The sequence below is a fragment of the Cyanistes caeruleus genome, chromosome 7 (genome assembly GCF_971803275.1).
Source record: "Cyanistes caeruleus chromosome 7, bCyaCae1.hap1.1, whole genome shotgun sequence".
NCBI classification, from domain to species: Eukaryota; Metazoa; Chordata; class Aves; order Passeriformes; family Paridae; genus Cyanistes; species Cyanistes caeruleus.
This window is the reverse complement of record NC_141707.1, coordinates 39,966,768-39,991,632: the sequence shown is the minus strand read 5'-3', so window position 1 is coordinate 39,991,632 and position 24,865 is coordinate 39,966,768. Positions and strand designations below refer to the sequence as shown.

Here is a 24,865-nt window from a genome sequence, read left to right as displayed (position 1 = left end):
ATGCAAACCCCACTTCTTGAGTTTATTCATACACCTCGGCCTACTGTTCCATGTGACTCGTTACTCATTATTTGAGTCATTCTTAATTTATTTTAATAGTTAACAACACGCTTATTCCAATTCATTTTTGGCCATTTTTCTCAGCCCACTGGACTAAAAAGGGCCAGTATTCTGTGTTCCTATATTTAACCTGCATGACTTGACTTCCCTTGCCTCAGAAGGAATTGCAGTTTAGCCAGCTCAACCCAACCGCCCCATCAGTTGGCAGGATTAGCTTACACGGCAAATATCCCTGGACTCAGGAGCAGCTGTTCCAAAGCCTCATCCCCTCCCAACATTAGAAACAGGGCTGCAGACTCTGGTGGAAAATTGTAGCTTTGCCTCACAGCAAAATCAGTGTGTTAATTAATTCGTTCAAAGGTTCTGACACTAATCTGTGCTTTGTACTTCAGCCAACTCTATGGATTTTCATCTTTTCCAGGTCTGAAGGAAGAGAGAGAAAAAAACCCACAAGAGATTAAAAAAACAACCCCAGAGCATCTCTGTAGGCTGATGCTGGGAAGACAGAAATTGCCTCATTAACCTAAGGTCACTTAAAAAAATATTTACAATATTTTTCTACATTATGCTCTTACTTATGAATGAATATAGTAGAATATAAATCTCCCATTCAAATGTGAGCTTGAATGATATAATAGAATAGCATAGAATAGTCACAGAGGAAAAAAAAATGCTTCAAATAATTCAGTTGTAATGAAAATATCACATCATGTTTCAAGAAATCTCTTTTTTGTTTTCTCTTTTAATTTCATTTATCTCTTTTATTTTATTTTCATTGGTTCCAGTGTTGGTGTTATAACTGGAATGAGGTATTTGTCCAAAATTGTCATTTACATCAGTATGTTTGAAACTTAATCCAAAACAGTTCAAGTAATGCCTGATCCCAACTTTATTTAGGGTCTGGCTAGTTACTAACCATGACCCCAAGTGCTTTATGAACTTGACTTGTACCTTCTCATGGTACTTTCAGTCATGGGCTAATACTGTTTATTCACATTTTCACCTGCTGCGTGACCAGAGTTGAGGAAAGACAGAAGCAAACCCTCAGAATGGAGGAAGAAGAATATGAGGAAGTTGTGGAGGTAAGAGGAATATGTGAGAGTGGAAATGTTTGTTTCCTGCCTTGTGACTGAATACATTAATCACCTTACTGAGATGCTGCTCAGGAGCAGAGGCTGCTGTTTGCTCTCTGAAGATTAGGGATGATTAGGTATCTATTAAATTATTTCATCAGTAAAACAACAACAACAACAGTTGCTCTCAGTGGAGCAAAGTCTCCTGGTTCCTGTCATAGTTTCTCAGTTTAAATAAGGACTGGAACCATCCCACACTCACAGTGCGAGGTTTTCTGATTACTCTCCGTGTAATTATAGATGCCCTGGGCCAGCTCTTTTCCCTCCTGGCTTGCCCTCTGTCACCCAATCCATGCTGGAGAAGATGACTTTGGAAGCCCCTTTCTAGCCCTGCCTCTGCAGAAATGCAGCAGCTTTGTGCCACCAGGGGACCACAAACCAATTTAGCCTGAGACGTTACAGAGATGGAGCCAGGTTTAAGTGACAGCACAAGGGGGGAGGACTTTAAACTGACAGAGGGTAGATTTAAATTCGGTATCAGGAAGAAATTCTTCCCTGTGAAGGTGGAGAGGACATGGCACAAGGCTGCCCCTGGATCCCTGGAAGTGTAGAAGGCCAGGCTGGAGAAGCCTGGGATAGTAGGAGGTGTCCCTGCCATGGCAGGAGGTGGAATAGAGGATCTTTAAGGTCCCTTCCCAACCCAGGGCATTCTGTGATTCCATGATTCTTTGTCCATGGAAGTGCATCATGGATTAATTTGCCAGTATTTAAACTCACAGGTGGATGCTGAATTATTTAATCTCAGGAAACTGAATAAAAAAATTCCCCAAGAGCTGGGCAACCTACAGCTGGAGCCACTGGAACAAGGACTTTGTTATTGAAAGTATACAAAATTAACAGTGTGGTCTTACTTGTTGCATTTCTACTACTCTGAAATTAACTTCTGTGTTATGAAATACACAAAGTCTTGTATAAAGTCACTCAGTGTTTGAGGAAAAGAACAAGAGTATAAATGTAAACATCCTACAAACAACCCATTGCCACCATGCTGTGTTCAGCGAACTGCTGATTTCAGGTGGTGTGAGGACACTGCCGGCTTTATGTACTTCAAATAGTGAATGAAGTAAAGCCAAATGATTTGCTAGTCAGAGCAGTTAAATGCATTTTGCAAAATAGGTGTCAGCACTCATAAAGTCGATTTTAAAGACATTTTACTACCCAGCTACCACAACACCAACCATTCATTAAATTTCTTATTCTCATGTTACTTGTAATTGACTTCATGTTTCCTGTGCATTGTGTGCTCTCTGTAATGGATATTTATTTGCTCTCATTGTTTACTTATTCCAGCAGGACTTATGGTATTTTTGACTTCCTTTTCACACAGCCCCATTTCATCCTTTGTTTTTAATTTTCAATGGCCACCTTGCTGTAACCACATCCCTTGGGCTGAGACGCACTGCTTTAGTAGATTCCCTTGGGATACTCGTGGTGAGATGCTAAATAAAAGAAGAACAACAGCATCTGGTAGAATTTTAGAAGCCTTTCCAGAATTTTCTTAATCCCTCTATCAATCCAAAATTTTAAACCTATAGGTTCTATCAGAAATTCATCTTCTGAAGGAGGACAGATCATTGAATATTGAGCAGATGAGGCATCGACAAGGATTTTAAGATGATATTTTTTTATCTTTCTCTGGAATTATGAGCCATTACTGGATGTTGTAGCTGTCTTGGGATTTGCAAAAATCTACAGTGACTGATACAAGCATTTGCTGCCAAGTTACTTGAGGATTTGTGGAAGGTTTTATATAAAGTTTGTGGAAGATTTTGCAGGGGGGTTTGTGGAAGGTTTTGTGGAAGATTTTGTAGGAAGTCTGTGGAAAACTTTGTGGAAGATTTTGCAGAGGGTTTTGTGGAAGATTTTGTAGAAAGTTTGAGGACGGTTGTGTAGAAAGTTTGAGGAAGGTTTTGTAGAAAGTTTGAGGAAGGTTTTGTAGAAAGTTTGAGGAAGGATTTGTAGAAAGTTTGAGGAAGGTTTTGTAGAAAGTTTGAGGAAGGACTTGTAAAAAGTTTGAGGAAGGTTTTGTGGAAGGTGGTGTTGAAGGTGGGTCCAGCATGGAAATCACCTCACAGCAGCCCAATATGTCACAGCTTGGGAAGAACAGCTTGGTCACTTGAACTAACTTTGAGGAAGAGCTCTCAGAAAGGGGCTTAAATTTCAACGAGAAATTTTATAGGTTTCAAAGTGTTTTCCATTCCCGCAGTAGTGACCCCAAGCAATTACCACACTCGGAGGAGATTTTCCAACATAAACGCCGCATTTTCCCATTTTTTTTTGTGCAGGTGAAGCACATCCCGCAGACAGAAGGTGCTGTTCCTGCAGCAATGTCTTTAAAAGTGTTTTTTATCGTCATTTCTGAGCGGGGCAGGCGCGGGAGGCCGAGGCCCCGGCGGCCCCCTCAGGGCGGCCGCCATTTCCGCGGGACGGCGCCACCGCGCGGCCGCGGGCGGGAAGTGGCGGACGGGGAATAAATTTTCCCCGAAATCCCACAAAAACCTCCCCTGGCACAACCTGAGGCTGTTTCCCATTGTCCTGTCGGTTATTTTCTGGGAGCAGAGGCCGATCTGGCTGCATTTTCTGTCTGCGCAGAGCCAGAAGGTTCCCCCTGAGCCTCCTTTTCTCCAGGCTGAGCCCCTTTCCCAGCTCTCTCAGCTGCTCCTGAGGCTCCACATCCTTTCCCAGCTCTGGAAAAGATGCTCCGCTGGACGTGGTGCTCACAAACAAGCCAGAACTGATGGAAAATTCAAAGATCGTGGGCTGCACTGACCATGGGGCAATGGAGCTGAAGACACAGGGAGCAGTGAGCAAAATAAATGGAATTATCCCAGACTTTGGAAGAGCAGAATTGGGGCTGGTTGGGGCAAATCCTGTGGGAAACAGCAAAGGAACCCAGGTTAGCTGGGTGATCCTTCAGCTTGAATTTCCCTGAGCACACAGCTCAGCCCAAAGTGCAGAAATCAAACAGCAGGAGGATGGAGTGGAGGAATACAGAGACCCTGACTAAGAAAAATGACAGGAGCAGACAACTTGGGAAAAACTTGAAGATTTAAAACATTACAAACTCCATTCCTACATCCATGGGCAATGTTCAGATGGATTTGGACTTCATGAAGGCAAGAAGGAAGATCCAGGGAGCCACAGGCTGGTCAACCTCACTTTGGTCTTTGGGAAGTCTGTGGAACAAATCCTTTGAGAAGCTATTTTTAAACACATCAAAGACATGAAGGTCGTGTGGAGAAGTGAACACTGAGTTGTCAAGAGCAATCTTTGGCTGATGAACCTCATTAATTTTTATAATGAGTTCACAGCTGCTGTGGACAAGGGGAGACCAGTGAAGGTTGTGTACCTGGTCTGCTTTAGGAAAACCTCCCATTGTGGTTTTATCCCCAAATTTATGAGATGTGGTTGGATAATTTGCAGTAGAATGGGTGAAAAATGAGCAGGTTCAGAGTTGTGATCAGCAATAAAGTTTAACCAGCAGCTGGAGATTGTTGGTGTCCTTGTAGGAGCAACCCTGAGGACAACAGTCATGAGTGTCACCAAATAAAAACCAGGAAAATCCTGGGGTTTAAATGCTGATACTTTTAGTGTGGTCATCAGTGTCTTCCCACTTGTGGGTAAAATTAGATAACAATCTTTCATTGATTATTTGGATGATTAATAGATGGGGAATGTATGGAATAAAAATCCAATCCTTAGTGCAAAACGTGAACAGATATTCAGAGTTACCAAATGACTCCATTATCACCTGGGAACTAAAATCCTGTTTCTCCAGAAATATGTTTTAAAACAGTTTCACAGAAGCTGCAATTTGCTGATCTGGCCTAACAGTGATGTTTTTTTCTCTTTTCTTTCGAAGTACTACATTGAGGAGACAGTTATTGAGGAGGGTGAGCCACACGAGGTAAAGGTCCCTGTCATGCTGCTTGGAGCATATAAATGCATGTAATTAACATGAAACACTTAATTAGCAGCCTTTTGTATTCTGAGGTTTAATTTTTCACATTAAACACGCAAATATATCAGTGAAAAATTGCTTCTTAATACTTTATTTTTGCTTCAAGTCCCTGCTGTGTGATGGTCTAAGATCAGTTTACATGTATCAGTTCTGTTCCCTTCACCTTGTGTAATTTCACTGAAAAATTACAGTTTTGCAGGTCTTTCATCATGTCACTGGTAACAAAATATTTGGGTCACTAAGGAGTGATTGCCATAATTTGAAATTCTACTTCTAAAACAGCTATAACCCAACTCTCTGCTGTGTTATCATGAAATATTCTTTATGGCATGGGCTTATGCAAAATCAGAAGTTATTAATTGTGTAATTCTTGGTGCATTTTCAGCTCTGTCTCATTGATGCAAATAGTTCTCAGAACTCTGACCTTCACAAATTCCTTTTTAAAGGCAATTTTTTATAAAGCTAATTGATATGAAATAAAACCTGACACTTATTTGGGTGTTTTCGGACCACGATTTTTAGTTGTGATAATTATTTTTAGATGCTTCTCATTAGAATCTTAGCATTAAAATTACTGCTTGCAGCATGACTATGTTGATAAACAAGTGTATAAAGCATTTAAATAGATTGGAAATTAATGCATGTAGAGCAGAGGCAGCTGGAGCCCCACTCTCCCAGACCCTCTGGAGAATAATTCCATGAGTTTGATGCAGGAATCAGCCAGAGAGTTCATTCCTTGTGGGTTTTTTTAGGGTGGATGGTATTGGTAATCCCAGTAGGAAAAGTGTCCCTGATTTTCTGTCTCCATCTGGATCTGGATGAGAGCAGAGCATCCTTCCACCAGCTCAGAGGGGTGAAAAACCCTAATCGTAATGAACTTTTACAGCTATAAAACAAGTGATTATTGGATTTCTTTGATCTCCAGGTGGTCACTGAGACCATCAGCACAGATTAGTCAGGCCTGAGACCACCTCAACCACCTACACAGCTGAGCACACCCAGCCCAGGGGGGTGGAAACCCTTATCCTAATGGACTTTTACAACTATAAAACAAGAGATTATTGAAATTCTTTAATGCCCAGGTGGTCACTGAGAGCACTGAGACCATCAGCACAGATTACTCAGGCCCTGAGACCACCACAACCACTTACACAGCTGTGCACACCCAGCTCAGGGCGGTGAAAAACCCTAATCCTAATGAACTTTAACAGCTATGAAACAAGTGATGAATGGATTTTTTTGATCTCCAGGTGGTCACTGAGATCACTGAGACCATCAGCACAGAATACTCAGAGCCTGAGACCACCACAACCACCTACACAGTTGAGCACACCCAGCCCTCCAGGGAGGATGCAGCCCCTCCCATCAGGAAGAAAACAATCCGGACAAAAGTGGACCCATCCAAGTTTTTGACACCTTACTTGGAACACAGCAATAAAATGAAGGACCTATTCAGTGAGGTAGGTTGTCCCATGGCTCTTATTTCTTGAGGAAAACCAGCTTTAAAACTGTTATAGTGCAAATAACTGGACTTATCAATCTCATGGAGAGAATATAATAAATTAGAGGTGATCCAAGTTAGAGATGGATTTTTTCCTGTTGGAAATAATTCTGTTTATTCAAATGGAAAAAACTCAGTTTGCTAAGATAAGCATAAGTGCAAATGTAATTAAATAATTTTAGTTTATATTATTGAATAATTTGCCCCAAAGTCCTGTCCTAACCAGATAAATATGGCAATAATTGCTAATACAATTCTGCCAGAGCTTGGGAATATGTCTTAATTATTTTTATCATTATTTTCTTCCAGAATAAGTACAAAGAAAAATTTAGAAAAGAAAAAGGAAAGCCATATGCTTCCACAATTGATACCCCAGAAATCCGGAGGATCAAGAAAGTGCAGGACCAGCTGAGTGAGGTGGGTAACAACTGCATTTCTAGGTTCATCTGGGTTCTGGGTGTTTATATGAAGGGTGAAAATGTCATTATTCTGGTTTTTTTATATAAATCAGTCCGTTTTGCTGTAGAATCAATGAACTTTGTTGTGCTCCAGGTTAAATACCGCATGGCTGGGGAAATTGCCAGAACCATTTGCCACGTGGATGAAAAGGCCAAGGATATAGAACATGCAAAGAAAGTGTCACAGCAAGTGAGCAAGGTGAGCAACTTCTGACTTTCCCAGCACTGGTGGATCTTGAGGTTACTGGTAAGAACAAAGTTTTGAGCTCAGAGTGCTAAAGCAACTTTTATGCAACAGTTTAGAAACCCAGGGAGGGATAGCAGAGAAGTTGGTAAGGTAAATAGAAATATAATCTTAAATATTTCCAGTTGCTCTCTTCAGATGTTACTGCTCTGAGACTTTGATTTCAGAAAATAAGTCTTTAAAGCAGGTAGTTTATTCACAAAAGTAAATATTTTTTTTAGTGGTAGAGTGACCAACTTGCTGAACTTTCCTTTCAGGTATTATATAAACAGAACTGGGAGGAGAATAAGGACAAGTACTTGCTTCCCCCTGATGCTCCAGAGCTTGTGAATGCAATAAAAAACACAGCAATGTTCAGCAAGGTAAGAAAAAATAATCACAGGTCTCAGCAGCTGAAGTGAAAGAAGCTTTCAATGCCAGAAATTAATTAATTATGAGCATTCTGGCATTTTTCTGGTTTTTAGAAACTCTATACTGAAGACTGGGATGCAGACAAAACATTGTTTTATCCCTACAATGACAGCCCAGAGCTCAGAAGAGTGGCACAGGCTCAGAAGACACTGAGTGACGTGAGTATCAAAGCAGAGATTTGCATGTAGGTGCCAAGGTTTGTTGGGTTCTGGTGTAACCTGGGACGTGCCATGGACTTTGATTGGATATAAAAGCTTCAAATGGAACAGAAAAATGTGTTAAGTGTGCACTGACAGCTTTGATAGTAGTGGCATTTCATAGAAAAATACCTACTTGATGTTAGAGTACAAAGTAGAGCATATTAGAGTATAAATCTGTTGGCAGTTTGATGCTGGATGAGGAATGAATGAAATCATTAATTTATTAAGTGAGTAAGAAGACCTCGAGTATCTCCCCAAAAGCAGGAACCCTCAGGGCTGTCTCCAAGTCCAGTTCACTCTTGTGGGTGTGCAAATGTGCCTCTAAAACAGTGCTAGGAAAAGTCAGGAACTTCTGGGACTGGGATTTGGGTGATCTTTAGATACACAGAGTTCTGTGTATGCTCTTCAACAGGGGATTTCAGCTCTCACTTGAAGATTTCAGTGAATTTTGCAGATGTTCAGAAGTTCCCTGGTAATACACAGATTAAAGAATCCCTGCTGCAGGGTCTTTGGGCAGAACTTCTTTTATTAATGGGGTGGTAGCAGAATTCAATTCTGTGATGCTCAAATAAATGTTTATTTCTTCCATCCTTTCAGATTGTCTACAAAAAGGGGCATGATGAAAGGAAAGCAAAATTCACCTCTCTGCCAGACCCTCCTGAGGTGGAACAAGCCAAGAAGGTGACACGGCAGCTGAGTAATGTGAGTAGAACCTGCTGCCCAAACCCCACTCCTGCAGGTAGAGAGACAAAAAGGGACCTAAGGAAAGGGAAGGAAAAAGGAAAAACACACACACAGGAAGACCAACTTTAGCTGGAGAAACTGGGACTAAATTGCATAATCTTGGAAGTAGGGTTTTAACCCCATTCAGAATTTAACTATTTTTTTATTTTATTGTGTATTAAAAATTATCTGCATTTTAAGATTAGAAAATTGCTGTATTCACTCATGGTGGAGAAGCCACTAAGAAAATTGCATTGACCTGTTTGTAAGGTAAAAGAATTAATTTAGAGAAAATTTCCTTAATCTTACATTTCCATAGCTTAAAAGCTAAATTGTCATCAAGAAAATTTTATAGCATGTAAATAAAAGGAACAGTTCCATAATTATTTGAAATTAATAAAATAATAAGCTTTGTAGGCTCCCAAACTATAAAATATAGATTTTTTTTTTAAGATTATTTTTGGCATATATGTTCTTTAGCAATGTTAAAAAAACATTGGAGGAATTTTATTTTTTATGATATGTCATGCAGCTGTGACTGAAAATGCACCTGAGTCAAAACTCAGGCAGGTGTTTTGTTGTTAGACAAACTCTTTATACCTTTAATGCTTGATATCTGTGAGCTTGAATAAACAATAGAAATCACAAATACCACATAATTTAAAAAAAATAAAATTATTTAAAATAAAAGCTTTGCTTGTAGCCAGTTCCAGGAGCAATACCAGTAAATTCTGACTTAATGGGCAGTATCCTAATATTATGTGACCAGGGAGAAAACAGAACTAAAGGAATACATTAGAGATGATTTATTTATTCTTTTTAGGTCAGGGAAGGTACTAAGAGAAATGACTTAACACTGAAATGGTTTGGCCAAATCGTATTTAAGGTGTTTTTGACCATAACTGCTGAAATAGTTATAAGGCAGGTGTCAAATATGAAGCAGCTTTGAAAAATGAATCTGTCAAGTGAAAATGGAGCTGTCCTGGGGATTCAATTTTATTGTTCTGTTTCCTTATAGGTTATTTACCATGAGGACTATAAAAACAAAATCAAAGGCAAGTGGAGTCAAACTCCATGCTATGACGTGGCAATTGCAAAAATGAATGCAGAAAATCTAAGTATGGTGAGTGAATCCTGCAGGAAATCTTTATCCCTGCTTATGTTCATTTGGAAAATACCGAGGCTCCATTTGTGCCATTGATTATTTCCTAAATAATCCTTGTTGTAGATGTTGAATTTACAATTAGATGATGTCTTGTTTTCTGTTTGTTCCTAACAGAGGAAATACCAGGAAGACTTTGAAAACATGAAAGACCAAATCTACTTCATGCAGACTGAAACTCCAGAATATGAGGCCAACAAACGAGCTTCAGATAACGTCAGCAAGGTGAGGGACCTGTGTGCCACCTGTTCAGCTTGGGAACAATTCTGAGCTCACACAAGTTTGTGCCAAAATTGTTTTGGCAAGATCATTTGTGGTCCTTTGCCACCAGAAGTTAAATAACAGAGGCATTTTTCCTGGAAAGTTGAAGATTATATCACAGAATAGATTCGTATCTATTCATATCTTTTCTTAAATGCCAAACCATCACAATATCACAGAATGGTTTGGGTGGGAAGGGACCTTAAAGACCACCCAGTGCCACCCCTGCCATGGCAGGGACACCTTCCATTATCCCAGACTGCTCCAAGTCCCATCCAGCCTGGCCTTGGACACTTCCAGGGAGAGGGCAGCCACAGCTGCTCTGGGAAATCGCACAGGTTAGTGAGCATTTGGCTTTTAATACTGATTTCTTAACCCCCTCTTTTTTTTTTACTTTTTATTCTTTCAAGTTCAAATACAGAGCAGACTATGAAAAGAAAAAAGCTGTTGCAGATTATAATGTTCTCCCTGCTACAGAGAACCCATTGCTGAAGCAATTAAAAACTGCAGGAAATATTCTGAGTGATGTGAGTATTATCAACATGCAACTACATCCTTTTCAGTCATGTATCAGAAACCACACTCACCATCTCTTCACAAAGCTTCTCCTTTGGATCCTGCAGAGTTTTTAGTTTTGTAGACTCATATTTGTCATGGGATAGCACCAGCCTGAACAATTCAGGTGAAGAATGAATTCTCCACAGATGAGGGTGGCAACAGCAGTGCCACGTGGATGGCTAATTGGTGGATAGTTCATTTAGATCCTTGTGGATAATGAATCACAAGAGGACAGTTCTTCCCTTACTGTTTTGAGGGATTTCAGCTAATAATGATAATATATGTAGTGCTTTTACATATTTTTCTATTATATTATGTTTATTCACTGTAACGGTCTTCTCAATTCCTCTTTTATTTGTATGAAAAGAGATTGAATATTTCTCAGTGTTAGGAGTTCAAAAAACATTAGTCAGACCTTTCTGTCTTTCCTTACAAACCTAAAAAAAAGTTATTTTTAAAGACCATTGGGAAAACAGTGCCATCTGTTTCTCAATCCTGTGGGAAAGATTTTCTTTGGAACCGTTTCTCTGTTTTACTCTTGTGGGGGTGACTTGCAGTGAAATCTCCTGCATGATCTGCTATTATTTGATTTGCAGAAATTGTACAAAGAAGCCTATGAACAATCCAGAGGAAACAGGATGAATTACTGTGAGACACCCAAGTTCCAGACTGATGCTGCTCTGAAGAACTTTAGTGATGTAGGTATTTCACTTGGGGTTTATCCTTCAGTACTGACCCCCTCGATTACTTTTGCTTCTCAACTCGTGGTTATTTTGGCAGGTGAAATATAAAGATGCATATCAGAAGAATATTTTGGGACACTACTTGGGCAGCTTTGAGGATCCACATCAAATCCACTGCATGAAGGTTGAAGCTATGAAAAGTGATGTAAGTGTGACAATCGTTCTGTTTTCCCCATCACTTTGACAGTTTTGACAAAGCTCAGTCCTGGTTCTTTACTGAATGTTGCTCTTGCTCCTAGAAAAATTACAAAGCAGATTATGAGGAGGAAAAGACAAAGTGCTACTTCCCTCAGACCATAACTCAAGAGTATGAAGCAATCAAGAAGTTGGAGCAATGTAAAGATGTGAGTACAGGACAGCAGTTGTTCACCACAGAAAAGTTAACTGAGTGATCCCTGGTAACATCAGCGATTCTGAGTTTGGTCTCATTGCCATATGTGACTTTTAAAAAAACCCAAAAAACCTTCATCTTTATTTTAGAGCCGTTTGTGACATCTAGTGATCAAAAGAGATATAGCACAATCCTTTTTGTAACCAGTAAACCCATAAAATGAGAGCAGTAGTACCAAAATGAAGAATGAACCTCAAACACTCACCTGCTTAAACCAATATTTTAAAAAATTAATACTTTAAAAGTACTTAAGTTCATTCACTGATACTTTTATTTATCTTATCCACACTTGGAAAATACTTTATATGTGTTTTCTACAAATATTTTTTATCTTCTTTCAGTACACCTACAAAAAGCATCCTGATCAAACCAAATTCACTTCAGTGACTGACTCTCCAGTACAGAAGCAAGCAGAGATCAACAGCAAACAGCTGAGTGATGTAAGTAAATTTTGGAAACACTCTGACATTCCCTATTTCTGCCCGGTGCCCACCTTCACTTCATCCTCCAGCTTTAAGAGCACTCCTGAAATAATTGTGTAGGTGACAGCGTGTATCCGCAATTTAATTCCAGCAGAACATCACCTGGAAATCAGATTTTCTAAAATAGTTTTTCAATTCACTGTCTATACATTAGGATGCTAAATACCTCCCTTTATTTTTCTTTGCAGATATTGTATAAATCCAAAGGGGAAGAAATTATTCACAAGTATCACCTCCCTCCTGATGTGCCCCAGTTCATCCAGGCTAGAGTTAATGCCTACAACATCAGTGATGTGAGTATATTTTGAATTTCAACACCATGAAGGTCTCCACTGATGGTATCAATTTTATTGCCTTTGTGATGTTAAATTTTTTGGTGGCATTATCAGCCTTCCAGGAATGAGATAAAAACTGACATCTCCCTTAATAACCTTGGAATTTTAATAGTCTGGCCAGACTGATAAAAAAAAAATCAGCCAGGCTAATTTCTCCAGTCTCTTTAGAGCACAAAGCCTGAGTTTGAAGCTAACAGGAAAAAATTTCTGAAGGTTCAGTCAAATGAAATAGGGTTTTGTATAAGAGAGGGCAAAAATGCCACTGATAGAGTTGTTCTAAATAAAAAGTGCAAAAATGCTTGTGGAATTCATGTTTATCTTTGTAGTAGATTTATTTATTTGTAGTTTGTGTACAGGTTAACGTTTTTTCCATGAGATTACGTGGACTAAACTGGAGATTTTAATTCCTGTAATAAAATCTCCTACAAGAAAAACATGGGTTTAAACTCTGTATTAGAATTGCTGTTCCTGACGCTGCAAACTCTTCCCTTTTTTCTCTCCAAGGCTAACTACAAAGCAGACTGGAAGAAAACCCTTGCCAAAGGCTATGATCTGAAACCAGATGCCATTCCAATTATTGCTGCTAAAGCTTCTCGGAATATTGCAAGTGATGTAAGTAGGATTTACATCCAGTGGAACATGTGCCCCTCCTGATGAAAAAAATGTCTTTTTTTATTATTATTTACCTGTGCTGGAGCCCTGTGATCCTGCTTTAGCAAAATATTACAAGTCACTCTTCATTTCTCTCTTAAACATCCCCAGTTGAATATTGGGATGTTGAATTGTTTGGTAAGGCTGTTCAGTAATTTATTATTATTATTATAGTCTTAATTAAAAGCTGAATGTCCCTGGGAGTTGGAAGCCTGCATCAATGACAACGGTGAGGGAGGGCTTGTAGCTTCAGGTGTGGGTTGAGATATGTACCAGGTGTCAAGACAAGCTCAAAAATCCAAAAATGCTTTTCTTTTGTTGCCCTAAATAATCCTGTGCTGTCGGAAAAAACATTTATGAGGTTACAGAATGAACTGCAGCATTAATACTTTGAAACTCATCCAAGTGTGTTTACACCCATCCAAAGTGTGTTTTCTCTTTCCCAAGTGGGTAAAGCTGTTTTTCCTTTGTCTCTAGTACAAGTACAAGGAATCCTACGAGAAAGACAAAGGCAAACAGGTCGGGTACCGGAGCCTGCAGGATGATCCTAAACTTGTTCACTACATGAACGTGGCCAAAATCCAGTCAGATCGGGAATACAAGAAGGATTATGAAGTCACCAAGACCAAATACCACACTCCTCTGGATATGTTCAGTGTGACAGCTGCCAAGAAAGCCCAGGAAGTGGTGACAAACACTGGCTATAAGCAGCCAATTCACAATTACACCCTCCTGCCTGATTCTGTGAACCTGGAGCTGTCCAGAAACGTGATGCAGCTTCAGAGTGATGTATGTCATCAATAATCATCTCCATCTTTAATTACCATCATGACTGTGTGACATTATTCATCTTTCAAGGCTAAAAAATTCATTTATATAATCCAATATATATTATATTGGATTAACAGCAGGTTGGGATGTAAGTGGTTGGTTTGGAACCATTTATTTTCCAGACATTATCAGAATTATGTGTAGCTATGAAGTTCTAAGAAACTTACCTAGCAAGTAACAGCTTATTTTATATCTCTCCATATTTGGCATATTCCCAGCAAATGAGCATGTTTTACTAATTGATGTATTTTTGTAGTCAGATTTTAATTACTGTGATTTTATTTCTCCTAAATTCTAACCTATCATACTTAAATTTTAATTAAATCTAAATTGCCCCTCAAAAATGAATGACCAAGGGAAGTTTTAAGGCTTTACCTGTTTTATGTATATAGACACTAATTTTTCTTGCCTCACTGTGTTTTTCTTGTTTATTTTTGAAAAGAACCTGTACAAATCTGACTTCAACAACTGGCTGAGAGGAGTTGGCTGGGTCCCAATTCAGTCACTGGATGTAGAAAAGGCCAAGAAAGCCACAGAGATTCTCAGTGAGAAGAAATACCGCCAGCATCCCGACCAGCTCAAGTTCTCCATCCCCATGGATGCCATGGAACAAGTGCTGGCAAAGCAAAATGCCAAGACCATGAACAAGGTGGGAAGTTGTTGGATTGACCCAAAGTTTGGGTCTTTGACTTGCAAAGTTGTGGGGCAAGGTGCATTCCCAGTGGAATTGCTGAAATTTCCAATGGGTGTGGTAGCTCCTTGGTTAAGACTGGACACTGAGGGATCTGACTGCTCATTGTTAAGGGAGTTTCATTTTCTGTTTCTAAAGATTAAACATTTCTTCTCCAGATTGATGGTGCTTTGATAATCCCTTTTCTGTATTCACAAAAGTGAACTGCAGGAAACCTGGAATTCTTCCAGTTTTGTACAAGTTTCCTGGAAAGTGGAGTTCTCTACACTTACCTCTAGTTATCCAGGACACCACTGATCCTTATTCCTTGTTTTCCATGGAAAAAAATGTCCATGAAAATATAAAAATGTCCAATGAAAATAAACTCTGCTTCCCATTAATGCAGGGAAGACCACAGACTGGAAACTTCCAGCTTCAATATTGATTAATTGTCAAAACATACTTTGCAAATTTCTCACATTACTAAAGAAAGGAGGAAGATAATGTTGCTCTTCAGCAGCTCTGTGAAGGTTATTTCTGGTGCTAGTAATATTTCTAGGAAATATGATTTATTTTAAATGAGCAGAACAATAGCAAACTCTAATTTTACGAGTACCTTTTCAAAGCTAAAAATTCATTTGTAATTGCAGAGGCTGTACACAGATAAATGGAACAAAGAGAAGACCAGCATTCATGTGATGCCAGACACCCCAGAAATTCTGCAGTGCAAAGTGAACCAGATGACAATGAGTGATGTGAGTTGCTTTAATTAATGAATTTTAAAAAAATTATTATTTAATACCTGCTAGGTGTTCAGTGCCTCACTGTCATTTTAATGCCTTGTTTGAAAATGTTTAAATTCAGAGTTCTGCTTTCATGACATCTATTCTCTTTCACATCTGAACTTAGAAACTTTACAAATCTGGATGGGAGGAGGACAAGAAGAAGGGTTATGACTTGCAGCCAGATGCAATTCCAATAAAAGCAGCCAAAAGCTCCAGGGACATCGCGAGCGACGTAAGTCTGGTTGTGCCATACCATTCCAGGACTTTATTTAAATTAAACAACTAAACCTGAGATCTTGTGATCTGTTTTTTCAGTGATAAAACAGAGCTTAATATTGTATTTTTTAACTGAGGTTTTTGCTGTTTTTTCTCTTTCCTGCTCTCAGTATAAATACAAACTGGCCTACGAGAAGGCCAAAGGGAAGCACATCGGATTCCGCAGCCTGGAGGACGACCCCAAGCTGGTGCACTTCATGCAGGTGGCCAAGATGCAATCTGACAGGGAGTACAAAAAGGGTTATGAGAAGGCCAAGACCCATTTCCACACTCCAGTTGACATGGTCAGCGTGGTGGCAGCCAAGAAAGCTCAGGAAGTGGCTACAAATGCAAACTACAAGAACTTAATCCACACCTACAACGTCCTGCCTGATGCCATGAGCATCGAATTGGCCAAAAACATGATGCAGTTACAAAGTGATGTAAGTAAGAGGTGCTTCAGCCTCTGCATTGTGAATACAAAGGTGCTTGGTTTATGAAAAAACACTGTAAGATAAACAGTGTTATGTTCTTAGTGAAATTAGATCAGATGTCTACAAAAATGTAGTAAATTTTACAAGTTTTTCAACAATTACAACTACTTTTTATTTTTCCTAGACTCTGAAATATTAATTAATTTGAGTTTAGAAATAAGCAATTTTATGAATATTTACTCCTTACATGTCCCATCAGGCTCTTCAGGAGCCACAGTTATGTGCAGACCAAGACAGAAGTTTCACTTTTCCTTAATGCATTTTATCTTGTACTTCCAAATTTACAAACTATTTTTATGCTTCACACTGTTTTTTTATCTACTTTCTGCTTGCAGAATCAATACAAAGCAGAGTATGATGAAACTATGAAGGGTGTTGGGTGGATCCCACTGGGCTCCCTGGAAGCTGAGAAGAACAAAAAAGCCATGGAAATTGTGAGTGAGAAGAAATATCGCCAGCATCCAGACAAGTTGAAGTACTCTGTTCCTATGGATTCCATGAACATGGTCTTGGCTTTAAATAATGCCAAGATCATGGATGAGGTAAGAAAGTGCTCATCAGAATTCGTTTAAGCTTGCAGAAGTGGGCAGCCATCTACACCTGATTTAATAATCAGCCCTACTGCATGCAGAGCTTTAGAAAACATGGTTTTAGTTTGTAGCTAATGAATGTGCTTTGAGTGCTAAAATAAAAAGATAAATGTCCCTCCCATGGTAGTAACACTTCCTTGTCAAGGCAGTTTGGATTTCAAGTGGAAAATAGTATTTTAAATAGTTTTATTTAATAATAACAGATGTTGAAGTCTCTAATTTTTATTTTTTTTTTAATCCTTCCAGCACAAGTACAAACAAGCCTGGGAAGAAGATAAAAAGAAAATTCACATCACCCCCGATATTCCACAGATTGCTTTAGCAAAAGCAAATGCATTCAATATAAGTGAAGTGAGTGTTGTTTGTAAGGCTGTGACCTTGCTCTTATTTTTTTGATTAGGAAAAAATGAGATGAGAGCATGCAAAGTCCCACCTTGCCAACCTGTAGTAATTTCACAAAACCTATTAATTTTCCTTTTCCCTGCTTCCTTCCCCAAAATTAGATACCTAGAATTGCCAAGGAAAAGCCATGTTTATAGTCAGGTTGTGAAGTGTTCATGCAGACCATTAAAATATAACAGTTGCTAACAAAATACAGTAGACTTTGAGTGCTGTTAGTGTTTATTACTGTATTTATTATTTTATTCTTGATTATTTTATTTCCCCATGCACAAGGGTTTGGACAGGATTCAAAATGTAGGTAGCACCTGGTGTTTTGGTAAAAGATGGCATTATAGACAGGTTTTGGTAGCCAATTGTTAAATCCACATATGCTAAATAAAGTATTGCTTGTAATTATGCACATCTGCAACGTGGGCAGAAATAGAAATAGACATTTTTATCTCATTTTGTTTTTTAAGATGACATCCTTAGAGATGTAACTTTCCACCAATATTTGTGCACACGGAAAACATGTAAAATTTTTATTTTTTAAAAGATGTTTCTTTTTCCTTTTGCAGAAAATGTACAGGTCTTCATTTGAAGAAACCAGGAAGAAAGGATATGATCTCAGGGCTGATGCTATTCCTGTCAAAGCTGCCAAAGCTTCCAGGGATATTGCCAGTGATGTAAGTTCTTGGGAGAAAACATGGGTAGGGAGAGCATCTGCTATCCCAGGGCGCTCCAACCTGGCCTTGGGCACTTCCAGGTGCCACTTCCAGGGGCAGCCACAGCTTCTCTGGGCACACCGTGCCAGCACCTCAGCACCCTCTCAGGGAAGAATTTTTTCCTTAATTTCAAATCTAAATGAATTAAAGTCTCTGTTTCTGTTCTCTTCCAGTATAAATACAAGCTGGGGTATGAACAAGACAAGGGGAAACTCGTTGGCTTCCGCAGCCTCCAGGATGATCCCAAACTTGTCCATTGCATGCAAGTGGCCAAGATGCAGTCAGACAGGGAGTACAAGAAGGCCTATGAGATGAGCAAGACTCATTACCAGACACCTTCCGATGCCCTCAGCGTGGTGGCAGCCAAGGAGGCCCAGGACCGTGTCACCAACGCCAACTACAAACGCCTGATCCACCAGTACATGCTCCTGCCAGATGCAATGAGTTTGGAGCTGTACAGAAACATGAATCAGATACAAAGTGATGTAAGTTTTCTTTTTTGTGACTGCTGTTTTTACATCGTGGCTGCGGTTTGGAAAGAGCAGGATTATTTTTTATGAGCTCTCTTCTTCTTGTGGCTTTTGTTTTTCCATCATGGCTGTGTTTTGGAAAGAACTGGATTATTCTGTGTGAGCTGTTTGTACATTGTAAACTTTGCTTTTGTGTCCTGTTTGGCAGAATGAGTACAAGCAGGATTACAAGGAGTGGTTCAGGGGGATTGGTTGGAGTCCCATTGGTTCTCTGGATGTGGAGAAGTCAAAGAAAGCCACGGAGATTGCGAGCGATCGGAAGTACCGCCAGCACCCCAGCATGTTCCCCTTCACCAAACAGAACGATGCCATGGACCTGGTCCTTGCAAAGCAGAATGCAAACATCATGAACAAAGTGAGTATCTAGGGAAAAAGCCAGGCAGGCATTCACATGCCATCCATTCCAAAAATCACTCTGCAAATCTCTGTCACATCTTTATGTGGCAATGTTCCCCTGGAAAAAACAACTGCCACACGCTCCTCTTTCTTCACTGTTTTGTTTTTTTCTTCAATGAAACAGTTCTTGATAAACAGCATTGGGTAAAGAAATCTTTTCTCACTTTTCTCCAAACTCTATTCACCCCATTCTTATATAGAAATGACTGGTCCTGAAAATCCTGATATCATTAGAAGCAAGACCAGACAGTAATTCAGCTGATTCTGGATTAGATCATTTCACAGTAAAATAAATCTGAGTCAGCAGCTTCTCCTTTTTACTCATCCATATCCAAATGCAAAGGTGAAAACCCTGGAAGAACCATCTTTTGTCATTTATATTAACACATCTGCTGTAACTTTCTGTCCATAGCATGCTTATACCCAAGCCTGGGAGAAGGACAAGACTCAGGTCCATGTGATGCCAGACACACCAGATATTCTACAGGCCAAACAGAACAAGACAAACTATAGTCAGGTAGAGTATTTTGATACATCCCATCAACATTTTAAATTAATTTCTACTGGAGATTTAGAACACAGGCAAGAATTTCATGTGGGTAATACTTTGAGAGTAACAGGCTAACAGATTAAATTGCATTATAATGTATGGAAAATATAAGTCCTGCTTTCGAAGTGCATAGTCTGTACTCTATGCTTAGTATAGAATCCATGTTAAAAATTCCTCACTATAAAACTACAAGTTAATTGTGTATATTTTTAACCTAACCTGTGGGAGAAAGCAGATGCAATGATTCCAGATTTTCTCTCAGCTTTCAGGTAGGAGAAAGTGACAATTGTGCTAGTAGAAAATACTCGGGGTTTGCTTTGAATCATTGCTCAGAGGCAAATCTTTGACTTAAGAATGCCTGTACTTAAAATCAACTGTGCACAAACTGACTTGACTGTTAAATGGCTTCAGGAAAACTTCATTAAAATTTTGTTAAGCCAATCAAAAAGTGTTCAGTTATCTCAGATGTATGTATTTCAAATTCTCCAGATATGTTTCAAATCAAGATAAGCTACAGTGGGAAGCTGCTAAATAGTGAAAAACTATTTAGTTCCTCTCCTAAGCCTTGGAAGACCAGCATTCCTTGTTTATCAGTTTCCCATTTCTCAGTTCCCATTCTAGCAGCCCTTCTCTCATAACTGATGCCTGTGAGGTGACCAGAATTTGCATCATTAGTGTATCTAAATAGCAGGTGACATACATATGACTGGTTTTAATTAATATTGTTTTCAATTTCAGAAACTCTACAAGCTTGGCTGGGAGGAAATGATAAAGAAAGGCTATGACCTCACACCTGAAGCCATGTCAGTGAAAGCTGCCAAAGCTTCAAGGGACATTGCAAGTGATGTAAGCAGCATTTTTAACTTGATGTGACATGCATTGATCTGGTTGTTATAACCTACAGAGTCACAGAAAATTGAAATACATCTTTCTTCTAAGGTGCTGCTTGGAGTAAAAAACAGCTTTGCTGACAAAACTCCTTCCTGAGCTGTTTTTGTCCAATTTAACAAGAGTTTCTCTGGCATCTTAACAAGCCCAAAGTTTGGTCCATTCATGACATGGCTGGTCATAAAAGGGAGGAGGCTTTCTGCTCTTTTGGCTGCTTCACTTTCAGAGCAGCAGCAAATTTGGTCCAATTAGCTGAGCCCAGTGCCTATCCAGAGAAATCCTCATTACAACTCTGAACAGATGTGGTGGCACACAGGCTGCTGTTACCATAACTTGGTACAAATACAACACCTGCATTCGTGGAAGAGATTTTATTAATCATTAGAGAATGTTTCCTGTGCTTAAGTATCTTTGTGTTTCACAATTTTTCATAGTAGATGATGTTATTCATTATAATATTTCAGTGTGTCAGTATTTGGGAGCTCTGAACAGAGTAAGTGTGTGAATCAGATGGCACAGGAGACCATTCCTGTTTCCATGCTCTTTTCCTTCCCAAGGACTCTTTCTTTTCCAGAGGAGAACATTCACTGACACCAAGTCATGCACATTAGTCAAGGGGCTGCTATAACTATACATGAGATGCCATAACAAGTTGTTCATTTATAGAATCATAGAACCACAAAATGGTTTGGGTTGGAAGAGACATTAAGGATTATTCAGTTCCAGCCTTTCTGTGGGCAGGGTGCCCACTACCCCAGGTTGCTCCAAACCCCATCCAGCCTGGCCTTGGACTCTTCCAAGGGTAATTTCATGAGGAATGTTAAAATGAGGGAATATATTGGTATTTTGCTTGTGTCTTTTACATGTTTGTTACTGTGATTTGAGTGGTGCCACCTTTGCCATTGCAGTTCAAGTACAAAGAAGGATACCGCAAGCAGCAGGGACATCACATCGGATTCCGCAGCTTGCAGGACGACCCCAAGATGTTGTGGTCCATGCAAGTAGCTAAAATGCAGAGTGAGAGGGAGTACAAGAAAGACTTTGAGAAGTGGAAGACCAAGTTCAATATGCCCGTGGATATGCTGGGCTTCCTTCTAGCTAAGAAGTGTCAGGAGCTGGTCAGTGATGTGGACTACAAACATATACTGCACCGCTGGACTTGTCTGCCAGACCAGGTCGATGTCACAGAGGCAAGGAGGGTCAACGAGCTGCAGAGTGATGTAAGCTCCCTCTGGGTTTAATTCACTTATTTCCATGTAAAAGAATTACTGCTTATTGGAAAGTATCTTTGATGACTCGCTTTTGATATCAGTATAAATCAGATTGGAGCTAAACTGCCAGTTACACTTTTGATAGGGTTTAATCAATGAACAGTGAAATAATCTTCTATGGTTTTGATTTTTATCCTGAACAGAACGTGTATAAGTCAGATCTACAGTGGCTCAGAGGCATTGGATGGAGTCCTTTGGGATCTCTGGAAGCTGAAAAGAACAAGAAAGCTTCTGAAATACTGAGTGAGAAGAAGTACAGGCAGCACCCAGACACTATTAAGTTCACAAGCATCCCAGATGCCATGGATGTCGTTTTGGCAAAATCTAATGCCAAAAACAGGAGTGATGTAAGTTGCCTCTAGACACAGAACGTGGGATTCAATAAGTGAATACATTAATGTACATTTTAAAAATGATCTCTGGTTCAGAACATGCACTTACAATATGCAGATAGCAGGTGATTTTAGTCAGAGACTCACTGCTCTTTGTGCCTTTTTCAGAATATGAAGTTCTTGAGCACTGATAATTTACTCAGTCTTACTGCAAACAAGACCTTTAGTAGGCAGTATGTAAATGTATTGTTTTAATGCTCTTTCCTTGGCATTACATGGATGTAAAGAAGAAAAAAAAAAGGTTGTGTTTCAGTAAGAAGTCATTGTATTATTTGATTTTCCTACCTTGTCTTGTTTACGTCCCAAATTCTTGCTTAGTTCATCTTTGCTTTGCTAATGCAGGGAAAAGGTGAATGGAAATTACTGCTGTGCAGGTGAATCTTGGATCAGGTTTTTGTTTGTGCTTCTTTCAGGTACTCTACAGGGAAGCTTGGAACAAGGACAAGACTAAGGTTCACATCATGCCTGATACACCTGAAATTTTGCTGGCTAAATCAAACTTGATTAACACAAGTGATGTAAGTCTGCATTTGAAACTGGGCATAGAGAATCACAGGGTTGTATTACCTCTACAGAGAGATCTGGGAATAATATATTGGCTAAAAGAAAATTTTGGTATTCAATGAAATAATCAGAAAATATTAAAAGTGTAATTTAAAAGTATTTTATATGCAAGGTTACAAAATACATGTCCTTGATAGCAGGGTGTGGAGTTTAATTTAATTAATTAAACTGTGTTTAGAAACCAGTGCTTTCTTTTCAATAACCACAGGCGGAAAGTTGTAGAATTGAAAAACTGCCAAGAGAGTTTAATCTGCATTAATTCCTTTGAATCCTTCTCCAACAGAAACGTTACAAGGTGGGATATGAAGAATTGAGGAAGAAAGGCTACGACCTCCCTGCTGATGCCATCCCCCTCCAGGCAGCCAAGGCATCCCGAGACATAGCCAGTGAGGTGGGTCTTGCAGAGGGAAAATCATGCTTATACCCAATTTTATGCTTATACATAAAATTTATGTAAAATTTTAGCACAGTTGTATTGCTGTCCTCCTCAAAGGTTGTATAATTCTTAATTGTATAAAGTTAATTAAATTAAATGCAATAGTTTAAAGATGATAGGTTATAGGTATGAGAAATCCCATAATATCTCCTGGACATTATAACAAATGCTAACAATTCTGGGAAAAACCACAAGCAAATTAAAATATGTTAGATTCAAAATTCTTAACTACTATATTAACAACAGAGAAACTGAAATGGCAGCTCAGAGAGACGTAGTAATTGTTTCTTTTGTGTTCAATTAGTACAAATACAAAACTGCATACAGAAAACAGCTGGGCCACCACATTGGGGCCAGGAACATCGAGGACGACCCCAAGATGATGTGGTCGATGCACGTGGCCAAGATCCAGAGTGACAGGGAGTACAAGAAGGACTTTGAGAAGTCCAAGACCAGGTTCAGTAGCCCTGTGGATATGCTGGGAGTGGTGTTGGCCAAGAAATGCCAGGAGCTGGTCAGTGATGCCGATTACCGGCACCCTCTGCACCGCTGGACCTGCCTGCCGGACCAGAATGACGTTGTCCATGCCAAGACAGTGTACGACCTGCAGAGTGATGTGAGTTGTCCTTTACTGACAGCCTTGGGTTGTCTGTCCTGTGGTCTCTTTTACTTTTGAAGGAGGGATCTGTGTCGCTGGGAAAGGGCAATGGAGCCAAGTTGGCTTTTTTTATGGAGAATCAGCAGATGGGAAAGACAAACTCTGAGGGCAATGGAGAATGGTATGAAGAGCCTTAGGGGATGGGCAAAACCACTGAATGGGTGGCTGGTGGGTTAACCCAGTACAATATGTTTGGTTCAGGAGAACTTCCATTCATAGGAATTGGAGTTGCTTGGAGTGAGGAGGTTGCTGAGCTGATTGTGTCCTTTCCTGTCCTTCCAGAACGTGTACAAGTCTGACCTGCAGTGGCTGAGGGGCATTGGCTGGTCCCCAATTGGATCATTGGATGTTGAGAAGAACAAGAGGGCGAGCGAGATCCTGAGTGACAAGAAGTATCGCCAGCACCCAGACACCATCAAATTCACGAGCCTTCCTGACTCAATGCCCATGGTGCTGGCAAAGCACAACTCCAAAATAATGGACCAAGTGAGATTTCCTTGTGTTTATATCCTGAAGGAAACAGATGCCTTCCTTTGTGAAGATGTTGGTTCTTCCATGGCCTGAATTGTGCAATGGGAATGTTGGCTTCTCTTGCCTCAGGGATTTGAGTTCCTTGCTTGCGATCAAACACTCTTGTGTGGTTGGAGCAGTAATAGGGTGAAATGTGCGAAAGGGTGAAGCATTGGAAAGTTTTGGGGAAAGGGCAGGAGTTTCTGGGTTAGTGCAAGGTAGAATCCCCTTGCTTTGATTTATGGATGTGATCTTCTCATTGAGGTTGTTTCCCTAAACCTGTGTGATGTTCTTTCCTGTTGTCCTCGTTTTTCAGCGCTCGTACATCTCAGCATGGGAGAAGGACAAAACCAGCATTCACATCATGCCAGACACCCCTGGGATCCTGCTGGCCCAGCAGAACAAAGTGAACTTCAGTGAGGTGGGTGGTTGTTGTGGGTGCAGGCTCCATCCCTGGGCACTGCACGTGCCGGGCAGCAGCGTTGTCTGAGGGCATGGTGGTGTCTGTTTCAGAAACTGTACAAGCAGGCGATGGAGGAGGAGAAGAAGAAGGGCTATGACATGCGGGCAGATGCCATTCCCATCAAGTCTGCCAAAGCTTCCCGGGACATCGCCAGTGATGTGAGTGCGCAGGAACCCTTGTGGCACGTGATTTCACATGAGTG

At 39.9% G+C, this 24,865-nt stretch overlaps 1 protein-coding gene across 29 annotated transcripts in view; it reads left to right on the top strand.

Moving 5' to 3' along the window:
- Positions 1-477: 477 nt before the first annotated feature.
- Positions 478-24,865, top strand: part of NEB (nebulin) — a 96,448-nt gene continuing 72,060 nt past the window's right edge. For all 29 annotated transcript variants that reach the window (XM_086897958.1, XM_086897980.1, XM_086897979.1 and 26 more), the window contains exons 1-38: positions 478-588; positions 1,079-1,142; positions 5,056-5,100; positions 6,405-6,614; positions 6,965-7,072; positions 7,208-7,312; positions 7,615-7,719; positions 7,822-7,926; positions 8,566-8,670; positions 9,710-9,814; positions 9,971-10,078; positions 10,525-10,641; positions 11,269-11,370; positions 11,453-11,560; positions 11,655-11,759; positions 12,148-12,246; positions 12,477-12,581; positions 13,128-13,235; positions 13,752-14,063; positions 14,548-14,754; positions 15,426-15,530; positions 15,685-15,792; positions 15,947-16,258; positions 16,645-16,851; positions 17,146-17,250; positions 17,859-17,966; positions 18,179-18,490; positions 18,684-18,890; positions 19,344-19,448; positions 20,220-20,327; positions 21,278-21,589; positions 21,784-21,987; positions 22,446-22,550; positions 22,880-22,987; positions 23,337-23,648; positions 23,973-24,176; positions 24,517-24,621; positions 24,714-24,821. In XM_086897958.1, coding sequence (XP_086754084.1) covers positions 1,110-1,142; positions 5,056-5,100; positions 6,405-6,614; positions 6,965-7,072; positions 7,208-7,312; positions 7,615-7,719; positions 7,822-7,926; positions 8,566-8,670; positions 9,710-9,814; positions 9,971-10,078; positions 10,525-10,641; positions 11,269-11,370; positions 11,453-11,560; positions 11,655-11,759; positions 12,148-12,246; positions 12,477-12,581; positions 13,128-13,235; positions 13,752-14,063; positions 14,548-14,754; positions 15,426-15,530; positions 15,685-15,792; positions 15,947-16,258; positions 16,645-16,851; positions 17,146-17,250; positions 17,859-17,966; positions 18,179-18,490; positions 18,684-18,890; positions 19,344-19,448; positions 20,220-20,327; positions 21,278-21,589; positions 21,784-21,987; positions 22,446-22,550; positions 22,880-22,987; positions 23,337-23,648; positions 23,973-24,176; positions 24,517-24,621; positions 24,714-24,821 — 5,427 coding nt within the window. In that variant the 5' untranslated portion in view covers positions 478-588; positions 1,079-1,109. The remainder of the gene's footprint in view (positions 589-1,078; positions 1,143-5,055; positions 5,101-6,404; positions 6,615-6,964; positions 7,073-7,207; positions 7,313-7,614; positions 7,720-7,821; positions 7,927-8,565; positions 8,671-9,709; positions 9,815-9,970; positions 10,079-10,524; positions 10,642-11,268; positions 11,371-11,452; positions 11,561-11,654; positions 11,760-12,147; positions 12,247-12,476; positions 12,582-13,127; positions 13,236-13,751; positions 14,064-14,547; positions 14,755-15,425; positions 15,531-15,684; positions 15,793-15,946; positions 16,259-16,644; positions 16,852-17,145; positions 17,251-17,858; positions 17,967-18,178; positions 18,491-18,683; positions 18,891-19,343; positions 19,449-20,219; positions 20,328-21,277; positions 21,590-21,783; positions 21,988-22,445; positions 22,551-22,879; positions 22,988-23,336; positions 23,649-23,972; positions 24,177-24,516; positions 24,622-24,713; positions 24,822-24,865) is intronic.